The sequence below is a fragment of the Ammospiza nelsoni genome, chromosome 21 (assembly GCF_027579445.1).
Source record: "Ammospiza nelsoni isolate bAmmNel1 chromosome 21, bAmmNel1.pri, whole genome shotgun sequence".
Lineage (NCBI taxonomy): Eukaryota > Metazoa > Chordata > Aves > Passeriformes > Passerellidae > Ammospiza > Ammospiza nelsoni.
In genome coordinates this window covers 5,929,086-5,947,379 of record NC_080653.1, presented here as the reverse complement: position 1 = coordinate 5,947,379, position 18,294 = coordinate 5,929,086, and the positions used below count along the sequence as shown (strand labels likewise).

Genomic DNA, 18,294 nt, shown 5'->3' with positions numbered 1-18,294 from the left:
TGTGAGCTTCAAAAGCAGAGGCCGTGAAGTTTTATTTCATTCATTCTGAAACCTGTGGCACAAAATGTAGACCAAGTTAAGAGAATACACACATCAATTTTCAGAGGTTAAAAGGGGATTTAAAACAGGTGGTTATGCCTCCAATTATGTGCATGAAAATAAACCCTCACTCTTTTTTTCACTGGATAGGTTTGTACTGGAAGGATTTTTCACAGCAGCATTTTTAATTGCATCCATGTTATGAGCACAACATAATCAATACTCAGAGCTGTCAGAAAAAAAACCACTGAGTTTTTCAGAAAGTCAATAACCAAATGTCAGGACTCTCTTATAGTTCCATGTACAACTGCCTGCTTGTCCTCCTTGCCCTGAGGGACACAGCTGCCACCTCAAAATCAGGCAGGGTCACCTCATCCCAAGAGCTTTCTCACCATGATGAGAGCTCAAACCCACCAGTGTGAGCTCAAACCCTGCTGCAGAGAAACATCTCCAGCCTCTGGAGCTGTTGTGCCTCCTCACCAAAGCATTTGTGACCAGAAATCACTGCAGGTGTTAATTCCATCTGTCTGCTCACACGTCAGCCCAAACAGGGCACACGAGCACCCACCAAAAGGCAATGCAATAAAATTAGGGAGTCATTTCTCTGGCACTCTGTCCATCTGTTACAGCAAATGGAAAGTCATAAATGGAAGCTGCTGATAGTTAACATTTATGAGAAAATTTGCCCAAAATGAGGACCAAATCAGGTTTCAACAGGTTACTATCAAACCTGGATTAACAGACACTCTTTGGAGGATGACAGACATCTGGACAGTTTGGCACATGAGACAAAATTACTTTTACTGGGACTTTCCTTAGAATTAATATTTGCTGCAGATTTTATTGCTGTTCCACAGAAGAAATCTGAATGCTAAATTGTAGTGTCATTTATTCATTAATTCACTCTGCTCATTAAAGATTTTACATGCAGCATCACTGCTGGTCTTTACTCAAGGCTGTCTGTTTTCAAGGACTGATGATTAAAAACACAATGGTGATGATAAAATTTACTGTAAATACCTTTCTGCCACCTCCAATTCACTTCAGCTAAAAAAAAAAACTTCATTATGACACAACAATTTTGAGTAAGATGCCTGTTTTTCTGGGATTTCAACTCAGAAACAACAACAGTGAATAATATCAATCATCTAAATGTTATGAAAATTTTCCAATCCCAGATTATGGTCCCAGCTCATCAGGACAGCAATATCCAGAACAAATATATTTTCTGATGTGGAAGTGTATGGCAGTTAGAAAACCCAACTTACACAAAGTAAGTTTGTGTCAACACATCCAGGATTTTGCTGGAAGTGAGGGTTTTGTGGGATGCTGGAGTGAAAATGTGCCCACCATAATCCTGAAAAGCAGGAGCTTAATATACAAAATGTAAAGGGAGCCACAGCCCAATGCCTTAATTCTGTGATACAGCAGTTCTGCACTCTGCACTAATGAGTGCAATCAATAATTTTAATTAATTTTTTAATTAATGTCTACAGAAATATATTTTTGCTTAAATATGCCTCAGCATGTTGTCTGCTTAGTCACACATGACCAACACAACAAAAATGTGGAACAATCTACTGATAGACACCTTTGACAGTGGATTGATGCTTTGCTACATTTTTATGTGGCATTTGATATCTGATTTATGAAGCTGCAGTTTGTCACCTTCCTGCAATTGCTGGGCAAAGCTAGCCAAGACTCCCTGGGATCAGGCAGATATCCAAGTCAAACACAGAAACTGCAAGCAGCTGATGCACAGTCTCAGATCTGCCCCTCATTGTGACCCAAAATTCAACCTCAGCAACTGAATTTGTCCCCCCATTATTGGCATAAAACATGTGGAAAATACAACTGCAGCATTCACAGCCCACTGCTTTACCAGGCCTGCACACAGACCTCAGAGAGGGGTGACCAGATGGAATTTGGGGTCTTTGTAATATTCTGTGTTAGAAACGTGAACAGGAGTTAAAATTCAGCAGTGCCACCAGCTAAGATAATAAATTAGAGGCTGAACTGCAGGCAGCCAGAACATGCCAGGGCACCACTTGCTGTGTGAACTTGCTGCCTCAAGTCCTCAGTTGTTCATTTCTCCCATATTCAATCACAGATTTATCATTCCCTACTAGACTTCAACTGGATTTCATCTGGATATTGCTTAATCCAGCTGGGAACATCTCTTTAAATTAAAGTACAGGTGATACAGGGAGCTCAACATACAAGAAATGCAGTTTTATAAATATCAGATACTGGCAGAAGCAGCACTAAGAATTCAGGGACCAAATTCAGCCTGCAACATGGATCTGTCTCACCAAGTGTGTCCCTAACATCTAGAGTGTATTTTACAAACAAGAAAGGAATATTTAGTGCACCAACAGATGGGGTTTTTTCCCTTGCTTATATTTATTGCCTCTGTTCACATTTTTCCAAAGTCTCCATAAGGCTAAGCTCAAGTATATCTGTTACAAGTCAAAATATCAATTCTGAACACAAACCACACTTATAAAACTCATCTGCACTATGCTGCAGTTTCTTTATATCACACTAATTCCCACTCCTAATAGCTGATAAATAAAGCTGCACAGGTAGCTTGTGTTTATAGATCACCATAAAACTGCACAAGAGAGAGAAAAAAATCTCTGCTGAGCAAAGTCAGGATTTCTATGACAAATCCTAACACAATGGCAAATCCTTTCTGAACTGCATCCCTGTGGTTCCCCCAGCACAGTTTGTGTGAGCAGAGCCAAAAGCAAAGCTCCTCTCACCTGCTTTATTTGCTCCTGTGTTTCCCACTTACAGGTTTAACCAAAACAATTCAGTCCCCCAGCCACAGTAACCATGAATTCCTTGTTTTTTCAGATGAGGACTCTAAAAATTGGGTGAATTTCTTAAAGTAAAACGCTGCATTCTCAAGACTTGCTGTTCCTGCTTTCTAACCAAAAGATGACACTCTTCTAACTATGAAGAAAAGAGAAATATTTTACTTCTTAGCCAGAATAAAAATTTGGGAGATCATCAATTTTTCAAGCTTCAAAACAACAGGGTGGGGAAATTCTACTAAAATCCCAAAAGATGCAATTCAAGACAATTTAAAAAATCTCTAGGATAATTCTGAAATCCTAAGTTATTAAAACTAAAATGTGAACTTCTGACACATGACAAAATGTATGTTCTTCATTGGACTAATATCAGCTAAAAATGTGAACAGGAATTTCTCCAAAGAAATTTTCTTTACAGTGCTGGGTGACTTTACACAGGCACTAAAGAAAAATAGTGCTGGAAGCATTCAGTCCAGGACATGAACTGGTTGTCACAATAAAACTACACCTCTAAAGCTTCTCCTTGTGTCTAAATGTCAGTCAAGGAAGAATTATTACTAGCTAGGAACAAGAGATCCATTTATTGTGGTCTCACATTTGATTTTGATTTGTTTGTGAAGTCAAGGAGCAATTTTTACACGTTATTTTCTAAGCACTGTAAAAGTCAAAGCCTGTTATTATTCCATCCCCTGCTCAAGGCCAGGTTGGATGGAGCTCTGGGATAGTGGAAAGTGTCCCTGCCCATGGCAGAGGGAGTGAAAAGTTGATTTTTGAGGTCCCTTCCAACCCAAAACCATTTTGTAATTCTGTGATTACAGCACCATTAAAGTATCTGTGCAGACAAGATTTTTAGATTATCTCCTGATGGCCATGGAATTGTCATGGTTTAGCATTAAAAGGGGATCAGAACAACTGAAAATGGTGGCTACTGAAGATGAACCTGATATTCCTACACATATTTTCCCCCAAGAAATAAACATATAAATAAGAGAAACCCAAGAATGTAACCCCCCCCAAAGAACCCCTACCCTTAAACCCCACATTTTCACAGGACTAAACATGATTTCTTACCTTATTACAAGTTATTTTCCCCTTCATTATAGAGTTTGTTAATTAATTTAACCTTTTAGACTTCTCTAATAAGCATGTCTGGTAAAATACATATGTCAGAAGGAGAATCCTCTGTCACAATTATGCAAAAAGACTGAATAAAGATATATGACACTGCAGTTCCAGAAAATTTCCACAAAAATACCCTTAAAGCCAACATCATTTAACAGAAGCAGACAAAATTCCTTCCACAAATGCCTTCCCACTTCCCTGAATTTTCCTCCACTTCTTCCTTCACTTCCCCTCTTTCCCTTCTTTTGGCTCCATGATCTACATGGATGTGTGAGCAAAATTTCCTCACATTTTGGACAAATATGGCAAGAGGCTTTATTTTCACAGACATTAATACATTTGACTTTATTTTGCAAAGACCCAAGTTTGTTTCAAAGTGACAAACTCTATCAGCAGTGTGTTTTTTGAAGCTCACATTCATTGCTATTATTGGAAAGGGCTAAGCTATGAATTTTTTTTTAATAGTTTTTATCACAGGAATATGGAAAGTCCTCATCCACAAAGAAAATCTTAATTTAAGAAAAAAGTTCAATTTTAACTGAAAATTAAAATTAACCTAGAAATTATTATGCTTGTTATTTTTGTTTTATGTGAGGTGCTATATATTATAGAATTCTTTGTTATATATATTTATGTTTATTTATAGTCTATAAATCTGTGGTTATTATAAAAATATTACAGAAAAATATGCATTAAGTTGATATTATATAAAACCCCAGCAAACACAAAATAACACTAACATGATTTTCTAATTGTGCTACCACACCTAATTAGAAGAGGTAAGATCCTCCTACACCATTATAAACAATCCATTAAGTACAGTTTAGGAGCATCTCAGAAGCAGACAGATTTTAAATATTATTTAAAATAAATACCTTTACAAGTAACCAAGTAGAGGATCATTTTATTTAAATCAGATCAGTTCCAACAGAAAACACTGTATAATTACAGAGTTTTTCATCTGGAATTTAGGAATAACCCAGAGCTGTGCAGCCTTTTGAAGGGTAAGTGGTGCTGACAAGCAACACCTCAAAGCTCTCTGGAAGCTTCAACATTCCTGCCCTGCATCAGTGAGCACCTCCCACCACTCAGAGACACAAAGGGGAGCCTGTGGTGTGAGTTATTAATAAATAATATGTCATATGTTTAATTCAGTAGGCTTTAAAGCCAAGGTCCCAATTGCAGACCTCGGCATGAGATCATCTGCAAGCACAGAATTAAATATGTGCATAAATTTTCTTGACAGTGCGGGGCCTAAGGCAATGGGGAAAGGGGTGATAGCATTGTTAGTATTTCAGATCTGCCCAAAATAAACGTGTTCAGACTGACAAATAAATCAATAATAAAAGATCTGTATTTTAATAGAAGTTTATAACTGAAAAAAAACAACAAAGAATAAATAATGTTACTGCTAAAGTATTCGAGGCCAAAATACTTCCCTGGTAAAATGTGAGCTACCTTAGGTATAAATTACATTTTTCTCAATTGTCTGTTGGTTTTCTCATCACTGAAAACAAGTGATGGGCTGGGGCAGTTTTTGTATTGCAACTCATGCAAATAAAATGCAGCTGTGTGTCAAAACAATCAAATGCCTCCTCTCAATCTATGTGAATCTAAAAGCTGCTCCCCTAGGCAAAACCCGTTTCTGTGCAGTGCAGAAAGGTTTAATTTTAGAAACCTTCCAGTTTTGGAAATCTAAACCCGAACCACCTTAGGAATAGACATATAATAACCAAAAATGAAAAGCAAATAATAGGAATAACTAAATAGGAAACAAGGGTAAGGAGCTGCAGCACTGGAATGAGATCACTTACCTATATCCAGACATATGACCTCTTCCATCCATGTCATATCCCCCTCTACCTCCTCCCTGTGACCCGCCATATCCTCTATTATCTTCTCCATACCTGCTCTTTTCACGGCGATCATCTGGGAGGAGTCAAACCAAACAGAGTCAATTGTAGTGCAAACTGCAGCATAGAGAGAATTCACACCCCTCAATTCCCACCTCCTCTTCGTTTACATCTGAAATGTATCAACTCCCAAATCTCTCTGACATTCTCCGTGCCAAAAATGAAAAAAAAAAAAAAAAAACACCAAACTTTGCTCCATTATCTCCAGGGTCATTGAGTATATCAAAATGAAAAACCACTCTGTAATTACATTCCACTTTCCAAACATTAAATACATATTGGCTAAAATACACTTTCCATTTGATTTCCATACATTTGATTTCCATACAGTCCTCCCAGTTTGCAAAAGGCATCGCTGAAGACAGAACAAGGATAAATAGAGTGGGTTGTGCTGCTGGTGTGAAGTTAATGCAAAAAAAAAAGCTTCATCTTCAACTTCTCCTATCTCACAATTCACCTACACAGCATAAAGCTGGAATGTGAAGTGCAGAAGCTCTTCATGACTGATCAAGACATGTCACCCTCGTGCAGGAAGAGGGTTCAAAATAGCTTGGGCAAAAAAAAAATCCATCTAGAATTTGCAGCACTGAGGGGCACAGTCTCTGCAATGCTGTTCTAATGTACCTAAATGCAACCATTTTGGGGGCCCAAGAGATTTTAATCTCCCTACAATGTTTTGAAAGTCCTAACAAATAAAACATCGCCCAAGAATATCAACATTGAAAAGAATTTAAGTATCCATCAAATCAAACTACAGAAGGAAATCCAACTATTTCACAGAGCTTCTTCAAGACATGTCACCCTCATGCAGCAAGAGGGTTCAAAACAGCTTGAGGAAAAAAAATCCATCTAGAATTTGCAGAACTGAGGGGCAGAGTCTCTGCAATGCTGTTCTAACATATCTAAATGGAACTATTTTGGGGCCTCAAGAGATTTTAATCTCCCTACTTTCAATATTTTCAAAGTCTTAACAAATAAAACATCCCCAGAATATCAACATTGAAAAGGATTTAAGTATTCATCAAATTAAAATGTTTGCAAAAGGAAACCCAACCATTTCACAGAGCTTTTTCATGACTGATCAAGACATGCCACCCTCATGCAGGAAGAGGGTTCAAAATAGCTTGGAGGAAAAAAAATCCATCTAGAATTTGCAGAACTGAGGGGCAGAGTCTCTGCAATGCTGTTCCAACACATCTAAATGCAACCATTTTGGGGCCTCAAGAGATTTGAATCTCCCTACTTTCAATGTTTTAAAGTCTTAACAAATTAAACATCCCCAAGAATATCATCATGGAAAAGAATTTAAGTATCCATCAAACCAAACTGCTTGCAAAAGGAAATCCAACCATTTCACAGAGCTTCTGGTCAATTTTATTGGTCCATACTGAATTCAAGCTGTCAATTTTACCTGTTGTGGCTATAGTTTCCCTTCTGGGACCGGTAGGATTGCTGGGAGTGCCCATATGAGCTTTGGTGCTGGTTACAGCCAGACTGCTGGTCATAGGAGCAGCAACCTCTTTGGGTCCCCAAGAGATTTTCATCTCCCTACAATGCTTTTGAAGTCCTAACAAATAAAACATCCCCCAAGAACATGAACACTGAAAAGAATTTAAGTATCCATCAAATCAAAAACTGCTTGCAGAAGGAAATCCAACCATTTCACAGAGCTTCTGCTCAATTTTACCTTGGCTGTTGTGGCTATAGCTTCCCTTCTGAGACTGGTAGGATTGCTGGGAGTGCCCATATGAGCTTTGGTGCTGGTTATAGCCTGACTTTTGGTCATAAGAGCTCTGGTGGCCATAGCCAGACTGCTGGTCATAGGAGCCCTGGTGGCCATAGCCCGACTGCTGGTCATAGGAGCTGGACTGCTGGTCATAAGAGTCTTGGTTTTGTCCATAGCTTGACTGCTGGTCATAAGAGCTTTGGTGCTGACCATAGTTTGACTTTTGTTCATAAGAGCCTCTTCCACTTAAAACAAACAGAATTGGAATTAATAGCTAAATGTTCAGCGAATAGAGAGGAAAATAAGGGTTGAAAATTCATGATATTGCTAACATTTCCTAATTGCAGTTAACTTATTATGTAAATTAGGAGCATCATTCCTCTCACGTGTCCCAGTCCAACACTTGGTTTCCCCCCTCTCCCCAGAACCATCAATGGCTGATTGTGACCTGCTGAACACCAAATCCTTCCCTCTGACCTGCAGGGCAGAGCCTCAGTGCTCATGCTCATAGTGCAGCTGAGACTTGCTGCCTAAAAAATCCCCAAATTTTGCTTTGCTTTTTGAATTGCAACCTCTCTTCTTCTGAGCCTTCTACAATTTTATCAAGAATTTTTCTAACTGTAATATACCTGAGGTTCTTCTCATTTCAGTGCCATCTACACTATCCCAGCAGCCCTCATCAGAAACACTGAGAGCAGCATCACATCCAGGATGCTCCAACACAATGCAGCTCTACATGCCAAGAGGGAGTCATAAATCTTCTCCAAGATCAAGATTAATAACTTTAGAGCAACCACAAGGGAATCTCACCTACACCACACTTGCCTACAGTAGAAACTGAAGTATTTTGAAAATCTAGATATATGAGACAATAGTTCTCTTAGCCTTTCATGGCAAGGCATAATATAGATTTATGAGAAATAAATTGCATCCAGGGAACACTGGCTGTTATTCATTCCTTTGTTTCCCCCAGGTACTTAGTTGTGCCTTAGCTGTCTTATTTTTTCAGTAACTGAAAAGAATCTCTGACCTCTACCACCTTTTCTTCCCTTCTCCCTCCCTGCTTTCACCCTTTTTGGAAGGATGAGGCACTAGATCTGCCACTTTCCAGTCTCTGGCAATCTTACTTGCCAGTGAAAGTATCTCAGAAAAAGGAAAAAAACCCACAAGAACCTCCAGGAAGTTTCCAGCAGCTTTTCAAAGCACTTTCAGATGTAGTGCATTGGGTCTAACCAATCCCAAAATATCCCATCTGTGTAAATACCATTTAATCTGCTCTCTCCCACTTGTAGCCTAGATCTCAGCTTTAACCTTGCTAATCCCAGTGGTAAACAGCTTGTGAAGATTCTTGTTATTATCTCCATTTCAAAAAAGTCAGCTCTGCTTTAGCCTTTGCATCTTTACCACCAAAGGCAGCACTGCTGAAAGCATCCACTATTTGCAGTCTCCCTTCCCTCCCCTAGGATGTGACAGCTGCAGTTTTGTGGCACCCTCTTCAAAGCTGCTACCATTTCTCAGTTTCTCCTTATTTGTTACAACCCTACATTGAGAAGCTTCCCTTCAAGGCCTTTTCTTCATTTTCTAGATCACAAACTTGCTGGAGAACCTATGTGCTGTATTTTTATTCTACTGGACATCTACAGAGTTAAAAACTACATTATTACCTCTAATAAATACTCAGAAAACAAAATTTAACTGTGTACCTGCCTTTGTTACAGAAGCAAAAATGACATCTGAATGAAAGCACTTATTGCTGGTAGATTAAGATTTTTTTTTTAATATTAAAATGTTTTATTGTAAGAACTACAAAACCAGAAACCAGGTAGAGGTTTGCTCAAGACCAGATTGTTTTATCACCTCAAAATCATTGTGATAATTGTTTTATCACCTTGTAAAAAATACAAAACCATTTGGACCTTGGGCACAAGAAGGAGGTTTAGGACTCAGAGTATTTCAGAGAGGTCACATGAGCCTCAGTAAAGCTCTAACACAAGCAGTGACCTGGGGTGGAGGCACAAAGCCTGTAAAGCAGACAGGGGAGGTATTCTTGCATTAAATGGCCTTTTTAGTCATTCTGGGAAGTTGAGTTGTGTTTTCCAACATACTTTCAAAGCTGTATCTTTAATCCTCCTGAAATTGAATCCAATGAAACATCACAAGTAAAATACATTTGCAATAGCACAGAGTGCAGCATGCATGGGCACATTTCATTTCCTGGTGAGGATATAAACCCACCATGTTCTGAGAACTCTACTTAGCTGAGAAACCAAAATATATTTCTTACATGACATTTTTGAATCCCTTCTCTTTCAAGAAAAGGCATTCTGAGCCAGATAAGCAGTGTGCAATCTGAGAGCAGCTAAGAGTTCCACTGCTAAGAGCTTATTTGAAGTTAATAAAAGAGCACTGTGAGTTTATACAAAAGAATGTGATTGGAGAGGGATTTGATAGGTCTTTCTCCTAATCAAAACACTCTGCCAAGTCCATTCTTCATTGTAGCCACAATCCAAAGACTTTCTAAAGTGCATGTCCCCATACAGCTTGACTTCAAAACAACTACACCCATCCTTCTCACATAAAGAAATATTCTGCCTGTACCCCCTTTCAGACATTAAACATGTTTCAAGGATGTGGATCTTCAAATATTTGTATTTTTCTAAGCAATATTATCAAGAAATATGTTATAGCTCTAGTTAAGAATGTGTCAAAACAATCAATACCTGGTCTCAATCTATGTGATTTGTGACCACTAAACAATACTTTAAATAGATACTGATAAACTCTGCTTCCTTACCCTCTGGATGACCCTTTCTGCTGCCCCTGGCTGCCATAGGACTGCTGGTTGTAGGAGCTCTGATTCTGATTTTCATAATTAGATTCATCATCATATCCCTGGGAATCTTGTCCATAACCTGGAAATGGAGGAAGAAATTTTTTAGTCAATATTCACCTTTTCAATCCTGCCAATGAATGTAACAAGCTAGCCAAACCTGATTGATTTTGTCCATAGTTCCCATGATAGCTTCCATAGTTCTGTCCATAGGAGGAATTGTCTCCACTCTGCCCATAACCAGAATATCCCTGTAATTTCAAGAATGTACTCAAATAAGTGGAACTTCCACAGCAGTAAATCACAGTTTTCCTTGGCTAGACACAACTGCAAACATCAAGCACAGCTGAGACTGGAATTCTTCCTGGCCCAGGAACAATTTTTTTTTCACTCAAGGAATATCTGCTTTGAAAGTCACAATTTTTTTTTTTAACATACCTGTCCTTGTCCATAATTCTGACTGCTCTGATTGCCATAGGATGAGTAGCTGGAAGAGAAAAATGCATTTAGGAAATGCTGAGAGTGCCCTCCACACAGGCTGGAAAGTAAAGGTACTTTTGGTGTCTCTAAGTTTCTCTTCATTCCAAAATAGGTGTTTATTCCAAGTACTGCAGTTCCAGGCATATTAAAACTGCATCAATGAATTAATGGTTGACTGGCAGAAGCCAGAAGAGCTCATTTTAATTTCTGCTGTGTTTCAAATATAAATTTTAAGTACAGAAAAGCTGGGTTTGCTGTAATTTTATATTACACTTATTCATTATTCTGCCACTTTAAGCCAGAAGAAGCAGGTGCTGAAACTCATCATACTGAGGTACAAACCCAAACTCAGGCACAAAGCCTCATGATCTTCATTAGCACAGGCAGCATTAGCCATGATTTTTATACTTCCATAAAAACTCTTGTCTCACTGATCAAAACAGGCCCTGCAGCCTTGGGCCATATAACAAATATCAGAACCTTTGGCTAAAATCTCTGAACAGCTTAAGGCAATCACATGAAAAGTATTTCTCTATATTCATGTAACTTCAAAAGTTCTCACTATTATAAGATGTCTTTCCAATTTACATCCATTTACATCACATGACTATTGTCTTCTTTTCAGGAATACAGACTGATTTCTCTTGTTTTGTAAGACATCTTGAGAAAGGCCCAGGTGCAAGCTTTCTGCATCCTTAATTCCAAAAACCTATCAATACTCCATCCTGAACAATCAGCCATCATGCTGGGAATACTAAATGGTCTTTTAGTCTGCAGATGTAATTGCTAACAGCAAAACAGAAATCCTCACATACCTCTGCTGGCCCCCAGACTGACTGTAGCTTCCAGAATCTAGAAAAAGAAATAAGTCATATTGTGAATTTCCAATGAATATTTTAGTCTCTACTTAATAGAGGAGAAAATTTGGGGAGAAGGAGAAAGGTTCAGGTACACTGGATATTAAAACTACCATGCCTGCAGAATGAAGCTTCCTCTTCATTAACAGAAGTGAAAATAAGGAGACTGGAATGACAGCAGCACAGGGTGTGGGGGACACAACACACTTGGAAATATCCTTTTTGAAGGAATTCTGTTTTCAAGGAGTCTTTCCAAACACCCAGAACTGTAGAACCCCTCCAATGGCTATAGAGTACAGTGCCATCATCAATGAGCAGAATGCAGCAGCTTAATTAATCAAGCAAAGCTAAGTAGGTCAGTGCAGCTGAACCCCTTTTTGGGATGCTCTGAGAAAGCTCTGCTGAGCTAAAGGGCACTAACACAGAATGGGAGATGGAAAACCAGGGATGGAGGAGCCACCACACTTCCCTCTGCTCCTGCTGCAAGGGGAAAATCCCAGCTGGGAGCTGAGCAGCACACAGAACACAGACACAGAACACACAGAACACACAGAACACACAGAACACACAGAACACACAGAACACACAGAACACACACACAGAAACACACACACAGAACACACAGAACACACAGAACACACAGACAGAAACACACACACAGAACACACAGAACACACACACAGAACACACACACAGAACACACACTGAGGCTCCCTCAGCTCACATCCATCCCCAGCCTCTGTTCTGCTGAATTCCTCACTCTGCCCTGATCCCTTCCAGCCTCTGTTCTGCTCAGGCTCCATCCAGCTCCCTTCCCAGGCAGGAGGAAACTGCATGAAATTCCCACCTTCTTGTCCAAACCCAAACATTCTGCATAAGCCCTGCAATTTTTCTCTTCAAGAATGTACAGAAACACTCTCGTGCCATGGTATAATAAAATCTATCAGGAGCTTTTCATCCCCATTTTCACCCTCCCCCCGCATTCTCTCTCCAGCCTCTGTCCCCAGAAGTGCCTGAAACGCTGACACTGAGAATTAATGACAAGGCAGGGTAAATGTCAGAAATGACTGTGACCATTTTCCAATCAAAACACTCATCAGATTGCTGAATGTGCTCATTACACCTCCCCCAGCAGGCCATAAATCCAATCCTGCCCGTGGTTACAGAGCTAAAGCAGAGCTGTGATGAGGGCATCACCTGAGGTGATGGATGTGAGATGAGGGGGATCACCCCAGATATTCACACACAAAACTGCATTTTAATGGTAAGGTATCTCCTCAAAGCAACACAAAGTATCCAATTTCATATTCTGTAACAGAAACATTTACTAAACATGAGATGAAAGGAGGTTAAATTTCACATGTCCTATAAAGCAGTTTCACTCAGATGTGAATTTCTCCTCCTTTTGCACTGCTACATAAATATTTCACTGCTTTTTCATATTAAAAAGCAATTACAAATCCAATGTAGAGGTGGAATTCAAGTTTGTTTTTAAGGGCTAAGGTAAAATTTTTGCAGTTTCCATTTAAATGATCACAAAGATTAAACATGGAACCACATTGTGAAACATGGTTGTGATTTAACTCTAACATTTATATGCCATTAATACTAATTCAAGAATATGAATGATAATATCAGACTATCTTGAGTAAGGATAGAATTAGCTATAAATTTATGAACTGCATTTCATCTCCTTAACAAACTTCCACCAAACCAAAACATTTTGGAAAAAAAATTGAAAGCAACCAGATAAGGAGCCTGTAAAATATGAAAACACACAAGCAGAGGAATTTCCTTTATTTATACAATTTTCTACATCTTCTGCTTGACCTCTTAAGAGACTCCTGATCAATTTATTTTCGTGGGCTCAATGGGGACAAGAGCCTGTAAGGATTTTTGGAAATAACAGTTTATTCTGGAAATTCCTACACTGACTTTTTTTTTTTATTTAATGTTTTAAAAGTTCATGGAAGGATTTCCTGTTGATGAAGTGGGACATAGCACCCTAATCACCTTGCACTGCTCAGGGGGTTTATTCCTCTCAAGATACAACAATCTGCTGTGTACATTTGAAAACTGATATTTTCTTATTAAGTAATTCATATAAAGAAGCAGCAGAGGCTCTCAGTGAACTGCAAAGAAAAAGAAGCTCATGGTTGAGCATCACTAAAAACAGAGGAGACACTCAGTGCTTGAATGGTCAGTAGCTGATAGATGGGGGAAAGTGGATGCAATTTATAGAAAAATTTGTGATTTGGACTCATTTTAGTACCTTTGGACACATCTGCCTTTCCTGAATGAAAGGATTCCTGCAGCAGCCCTTGCTTTGTTTGTATTGTCTATCACACACAACACGAGACAACGCCAAAATGGCTCGACCACAACAAAACATGGCTCGCTCCACAAAGCACGGGCAGCCTTGGAATTCCAATTCCTCCTCCCACTCTGGGACACACCAGCACCCACACCTCGCCAAGGCTGCCCTGCCGGGGGAGCAGCCATCAAAGGGGTGAAGGAACAGCACTTTGTGCTCAGAGAGGCCCCAGGGGAGGCTGGGCTGGCTCAGGTCACCAGGGAGAGCAGATCCTGCCTCTGTGCTCGGCTAAAGCCCCGCCGGAAAACAATCCCAGCCAGGGAGGTGTTACACCTACAGCAGGGGTGAAGCCCCCCCATTTCACGCTGTGTGGAGAGCGGAGGCAGCACATACAGGGACACAAAGGTGGCACACAGCGGGACACAAAGGTGGCTCCCCGGCTGCAGGTAGGGAGGGCATTGCCCGTGTAAAGAAGGGCAGGACCCCAGGGAGGATGTACCTGCGTTCCATGGGGGTGCTGGTCCAAATGGGGAGCACACAATGCGGGTTATGGAGAGGGCCACGACACAAAGGTGATCCCATCTCACACCGGGATGGGGTCACACAACCCCATCGCAATATGATGGGGGAAACCACAACCCAAAGTCGGGGTTCACACAGGAGAAGGGCTGTGACCCAGAAAAGGGGGGCTTCCCTCTCACACTCGGGTGAAGGGTACACAACCCAAAAGCGGGGGAGCCTACAGGGGGGGTCATGAACAAAACAAGGCCCACATCCCACACACGGGGGGATACACAGCCCAAGGCGGGAGGGCCTACAGTGGGAAGCATGAACCAAAATGGGGTCCACACTCACACTGGGGGGGCCGTGGCCTAAAGGGGGGGGCTCAGACCCCATAAGAAGGGGTGCACCCCACGCATCATGGGAGCACAGGCCCCCACAGGGACCCTGCCCCCAGGGCCCCCCATTGCGACACGGGCGGGGGGCGCGCCCGCCAGGCCACGCCCCCGCGCCTAAAGGGGCGTGACCCGCGCGGCTCGCGCAGCGGGGCTCCCCCGGGAGGGGGCGTGGCCTCGGCCGAGGGGGGCGTGCCCACGGGGGCCACCGGCGGGGGCGTGGCTCCCCTCCCCCTCACCGAGCGCAATGGTCGGGGGGGGGGCGTGAGGGAAAAAGCGGGCGCGTCCCCCGCAACATGGCCGCGGCCTTTCCCACATGCGCCACATGGCGCTCGCTCCGCCCGCCCTCCCGCGCCCCATCGCGCCCGCGCTCGGCGGCGGGAAGCGGAGCCGCCGCTGCCCGCTGAGCCCGGCGGGGCTGGCGGCACCTACCCGAAGCCATGGCGGCGGCGCTGAGGGGCGGAGGGAGCGGAAGGAGCGCAGGGAGCGACCCGCCCGCCGCGCCGGCCGCGCGCACACTGAGGCACCCGCAGCTCGCGCGGACTGCGGGGCCGCGCGGCCAATCAGAGAGCGCGGCGCCTACCACTCGCTGGGGAAGCGGGGGGGTAGGGGAGGTGAGCTGGGCCGTGCCAAGGTACAGCGGGTGGGGGGGGGAGTTGTACCGAGGGGAGAGGGTGCGAGGATGTGCGGGCACAGCGTCAAAGGATTAAATTAATTTAATTAATTAAATTAATAAGCGCGTGGTCAGGGCACGCAGGGGGAAATGGGGGTTTGCACACACGGCTTTCCGCAGCAGTAGCCCCCCTATTTCCCTCAGTACCCCACTTGTGCATCACCGTTTGTAGCAGATGCTAAATGGGCTTAGAGAAAACATCCAAAATCTGGGTCCTAAAGGAAAAATAAGAAAGGTTTGCCAGCGTTTCTGGGTATGTTAAAAAGCCAAATATCAACTTGGAGAACGGTTTTCCAAAGAAAGGGACGGGTCATGATCTTGGGAGCCACTTCTGTGAAACGTGAGGGTTTGCTTCAGAGAGGAAGAGTGATGAAATGAGAAGACAGCAAAAGCAATGCTGATTATTTAATCTGATTATTTTTAGAAGTTGTATTTCTTGTTTCACATCAAACCACCCTCTTGTTGGAGTTGGTAAGTGAACACTTGCACCTTTCTGTCTAGGGACAGTCTGCACATGCAGACTGAGAACAGTGAGGATTTACCCTGGGGTTTTTTTTATTAATTTATTTTCAAGGCAGTGAGGAGCTTTCTCTGATTTCAGCTGAATGCTTTGAGCATATTTGAGAGAAGTTGGGCTGTTTCTTTCCCCACTGGGCGTAGCAGCAGGAGGCAAATCCCACTGTCACAGCCAAAAATAAGTTTGGGCAAAACAAGCAGTGACTGCAATGATTAATTAAAGGGAAAAAAAAAAAAAAAAAGAAAAAAAGGGGTTGAGCTCCCTGCCTGTCTTTTGGTTTCTCCTTGAGAAACTTCATTCCTTCAGCCTTGATATCTTCTACTGCTCTGTGAGTCTGCCTGTGCCAACCTGGGAGCTCACAAAGGGATTAGGACAGATCCCAAATGATGCTCCCTAGACAGGGGATGTGGGGTCGGGCTCTGAGTAGAGCCTCTGGGTGTTTTTGCATTCCTCAGGGGCTGAAGGCTTCTCATAGGTGGAAATGGAATTAATTCAGAGAGAGTTTCAGGCTTTTGTGCCTGCCTGCTGATAGATCTGTGCTATGGTCCCGACCAAAAACTTTGAAGCTGAGATGTGGGAAAAACATCAGCCCTTCAACCCTCTGCTCTTTCCCCTCGCCTGGAAGTGATCCCAGCTGCTTCAAATCCTTCTCCACGTTGCAAAATCAGAGGTGGTGTGGGACGATTAAGCCAATATTCTGGGGGATTGAAGGCAGACAACACAAACCTACCACAGGTTTTGGTATGAGCATGGCAGGAGCAGCTGAGGTGTGGATGTTCCACTCAGCCTTTGAGTCCCATGTCCAGTTCTGGGGCTCTCAGTTCAGGAAGGACACTGAGGAGCTGAGCAGAGAAGGGAACAGAGCTGGGGAAAGCTCTTGTGAAAAATGCCAGTCACTTGTTTTTAAAATTTTAAAAATTTAATAGTAATAAAGTGGTTACAAAAATAGTAATATAAATAGAATAATAATAATTTGGACAATTTGAATTAGGACAATATGAGGCAATAAAAACAAAGAGTTACAGATGTCCAGGTACCTTTTTCTGGGCAGCATGAGCCCAAAAAAGAACCCATGCTAACAGAGGATTAACCCTTAAAAACAACAGCCTGTTGCATATTCATACACCTCATACATGATGCATAAATTCCATTCAAATACAGGATTCTGTCTGGTCATCATCAGCTTCTTCCTGAATCCTGACAGCTCTTCAGGGCTGACCAAGGCAGGAAGAAGTTTGTTTCTCCTGATAATGGGGCAATAAATTCTTTTTCTCTGACAGATTTAGGTGTCCTGTGGCTGCTATCTCACTGCGAGTCCTTTCTTTAGAAAAAAAGTATCTTGCATAGCATAGTTTCTATTTTAAGCTTATGTTATAACCTAAAACTATATTTAACACAGTAATTAAGAGAATTAATGCAGCATAACTTTCTAACATATCACATATAATATTCATTTTAATATTTTCAAAAGGACAATAATAAAATACACATTTATCACAGAGAGGACCTTCTTGTGCTCTACAATTATCTTACAGGAGGTTGTAGCCAGGTGAGGGCTGGGCTCTGCTTCAAGGGACAGGGTGAGAGGATTTAGTCATAAGCTGCATCACAGCAGGTTCAGGATGTGGGAAATGAGGAGGAATATATGAGGAGGAATTCCTTCATAGGAAGGGCGATTAAACATTGGAAGGGGCTGCCCAGGGTAGCCGTGGAGTCTTTGGAGTCTTTGAGGTCGTCCCTGGAGGTGTTTACAGAATCAGTGAATGTGGCACAGAGTGCTCCGGGCTAGTTGACATGGTGGTGTTCATCAGTCACGGGTTGGACTCGATGATCCCAGAGACCTTTTCCAGGCTGATCGATTATCTATTCCCAGACCCTGTGAGTGGGTGGTGGCTTAGATGGGCCTCCCACCCTGGGGCTCAGTGGGCACACCCGGCTAGAACGCAGCCCTGAGCGGGCTCCCAGCGAGACATCACACCTCTCGCTGCGATATTTCCCTTTCTGAACAGGGAAAAGATAACAATAACTAAATAAAAACCCAAATGAGGGGGTGGAGAGAGAGAGAAAGCGAGAAACCCCCCTCGTTTCCATGGTAACGACAGCGCAGC

At 42.1% G+C, this 18,294-nt stretch overlaps 1 protein-coding gene across 2 annotated transcripts in view; it reads right to left on the bottom strand.

The window, feature by feature from the left end:
* TAF15 (TATA-box binding protein associated factor 15) overlaps nt 1–15,538 on the bottom strand; it is a 504,826-nt gene extending 489,288 nt beyond the window's left edge. For both annotated transcript variants that reach the window (XR_009419835.1, XM_059487063.1), the window contains exons 1-7: nt 15,429–15,538; nt 11,745–11,781; nt 10,888–10,936; nt 10,610–10,700; nt 10,414–10,531; nt 7,581–7,864; nt 5,795–5,909 (exon numbers count right to left, since the gene is read on the bottom strand). Coding sequence is in view for 1 of the 2 variants with exons in the window: in XM_059487063.1 (XP_059343046.1) it covers nt 5,795–5,909; nt 7,581–7,864; nt 10,414–10,531; nt 10,610–10,700; nt 10,888–10,936; nt 11,745–11,781; nt 15,429–15,438 (704 nt within the window). In the remaining variant the exon portion in view is untranslated. The remainder of the gene's footprint in view (nt 1–5,794; nt 5,910–7,580; nt 7,865–10,413; nt 10,532–10,609; nt 10,701–10,887; nt 10,937–11,744; nt 11,782–15,428) is intronic.
* Between the last annotated feature and the right edge of the window lie 2,756 nt (nt 15,539–18,294).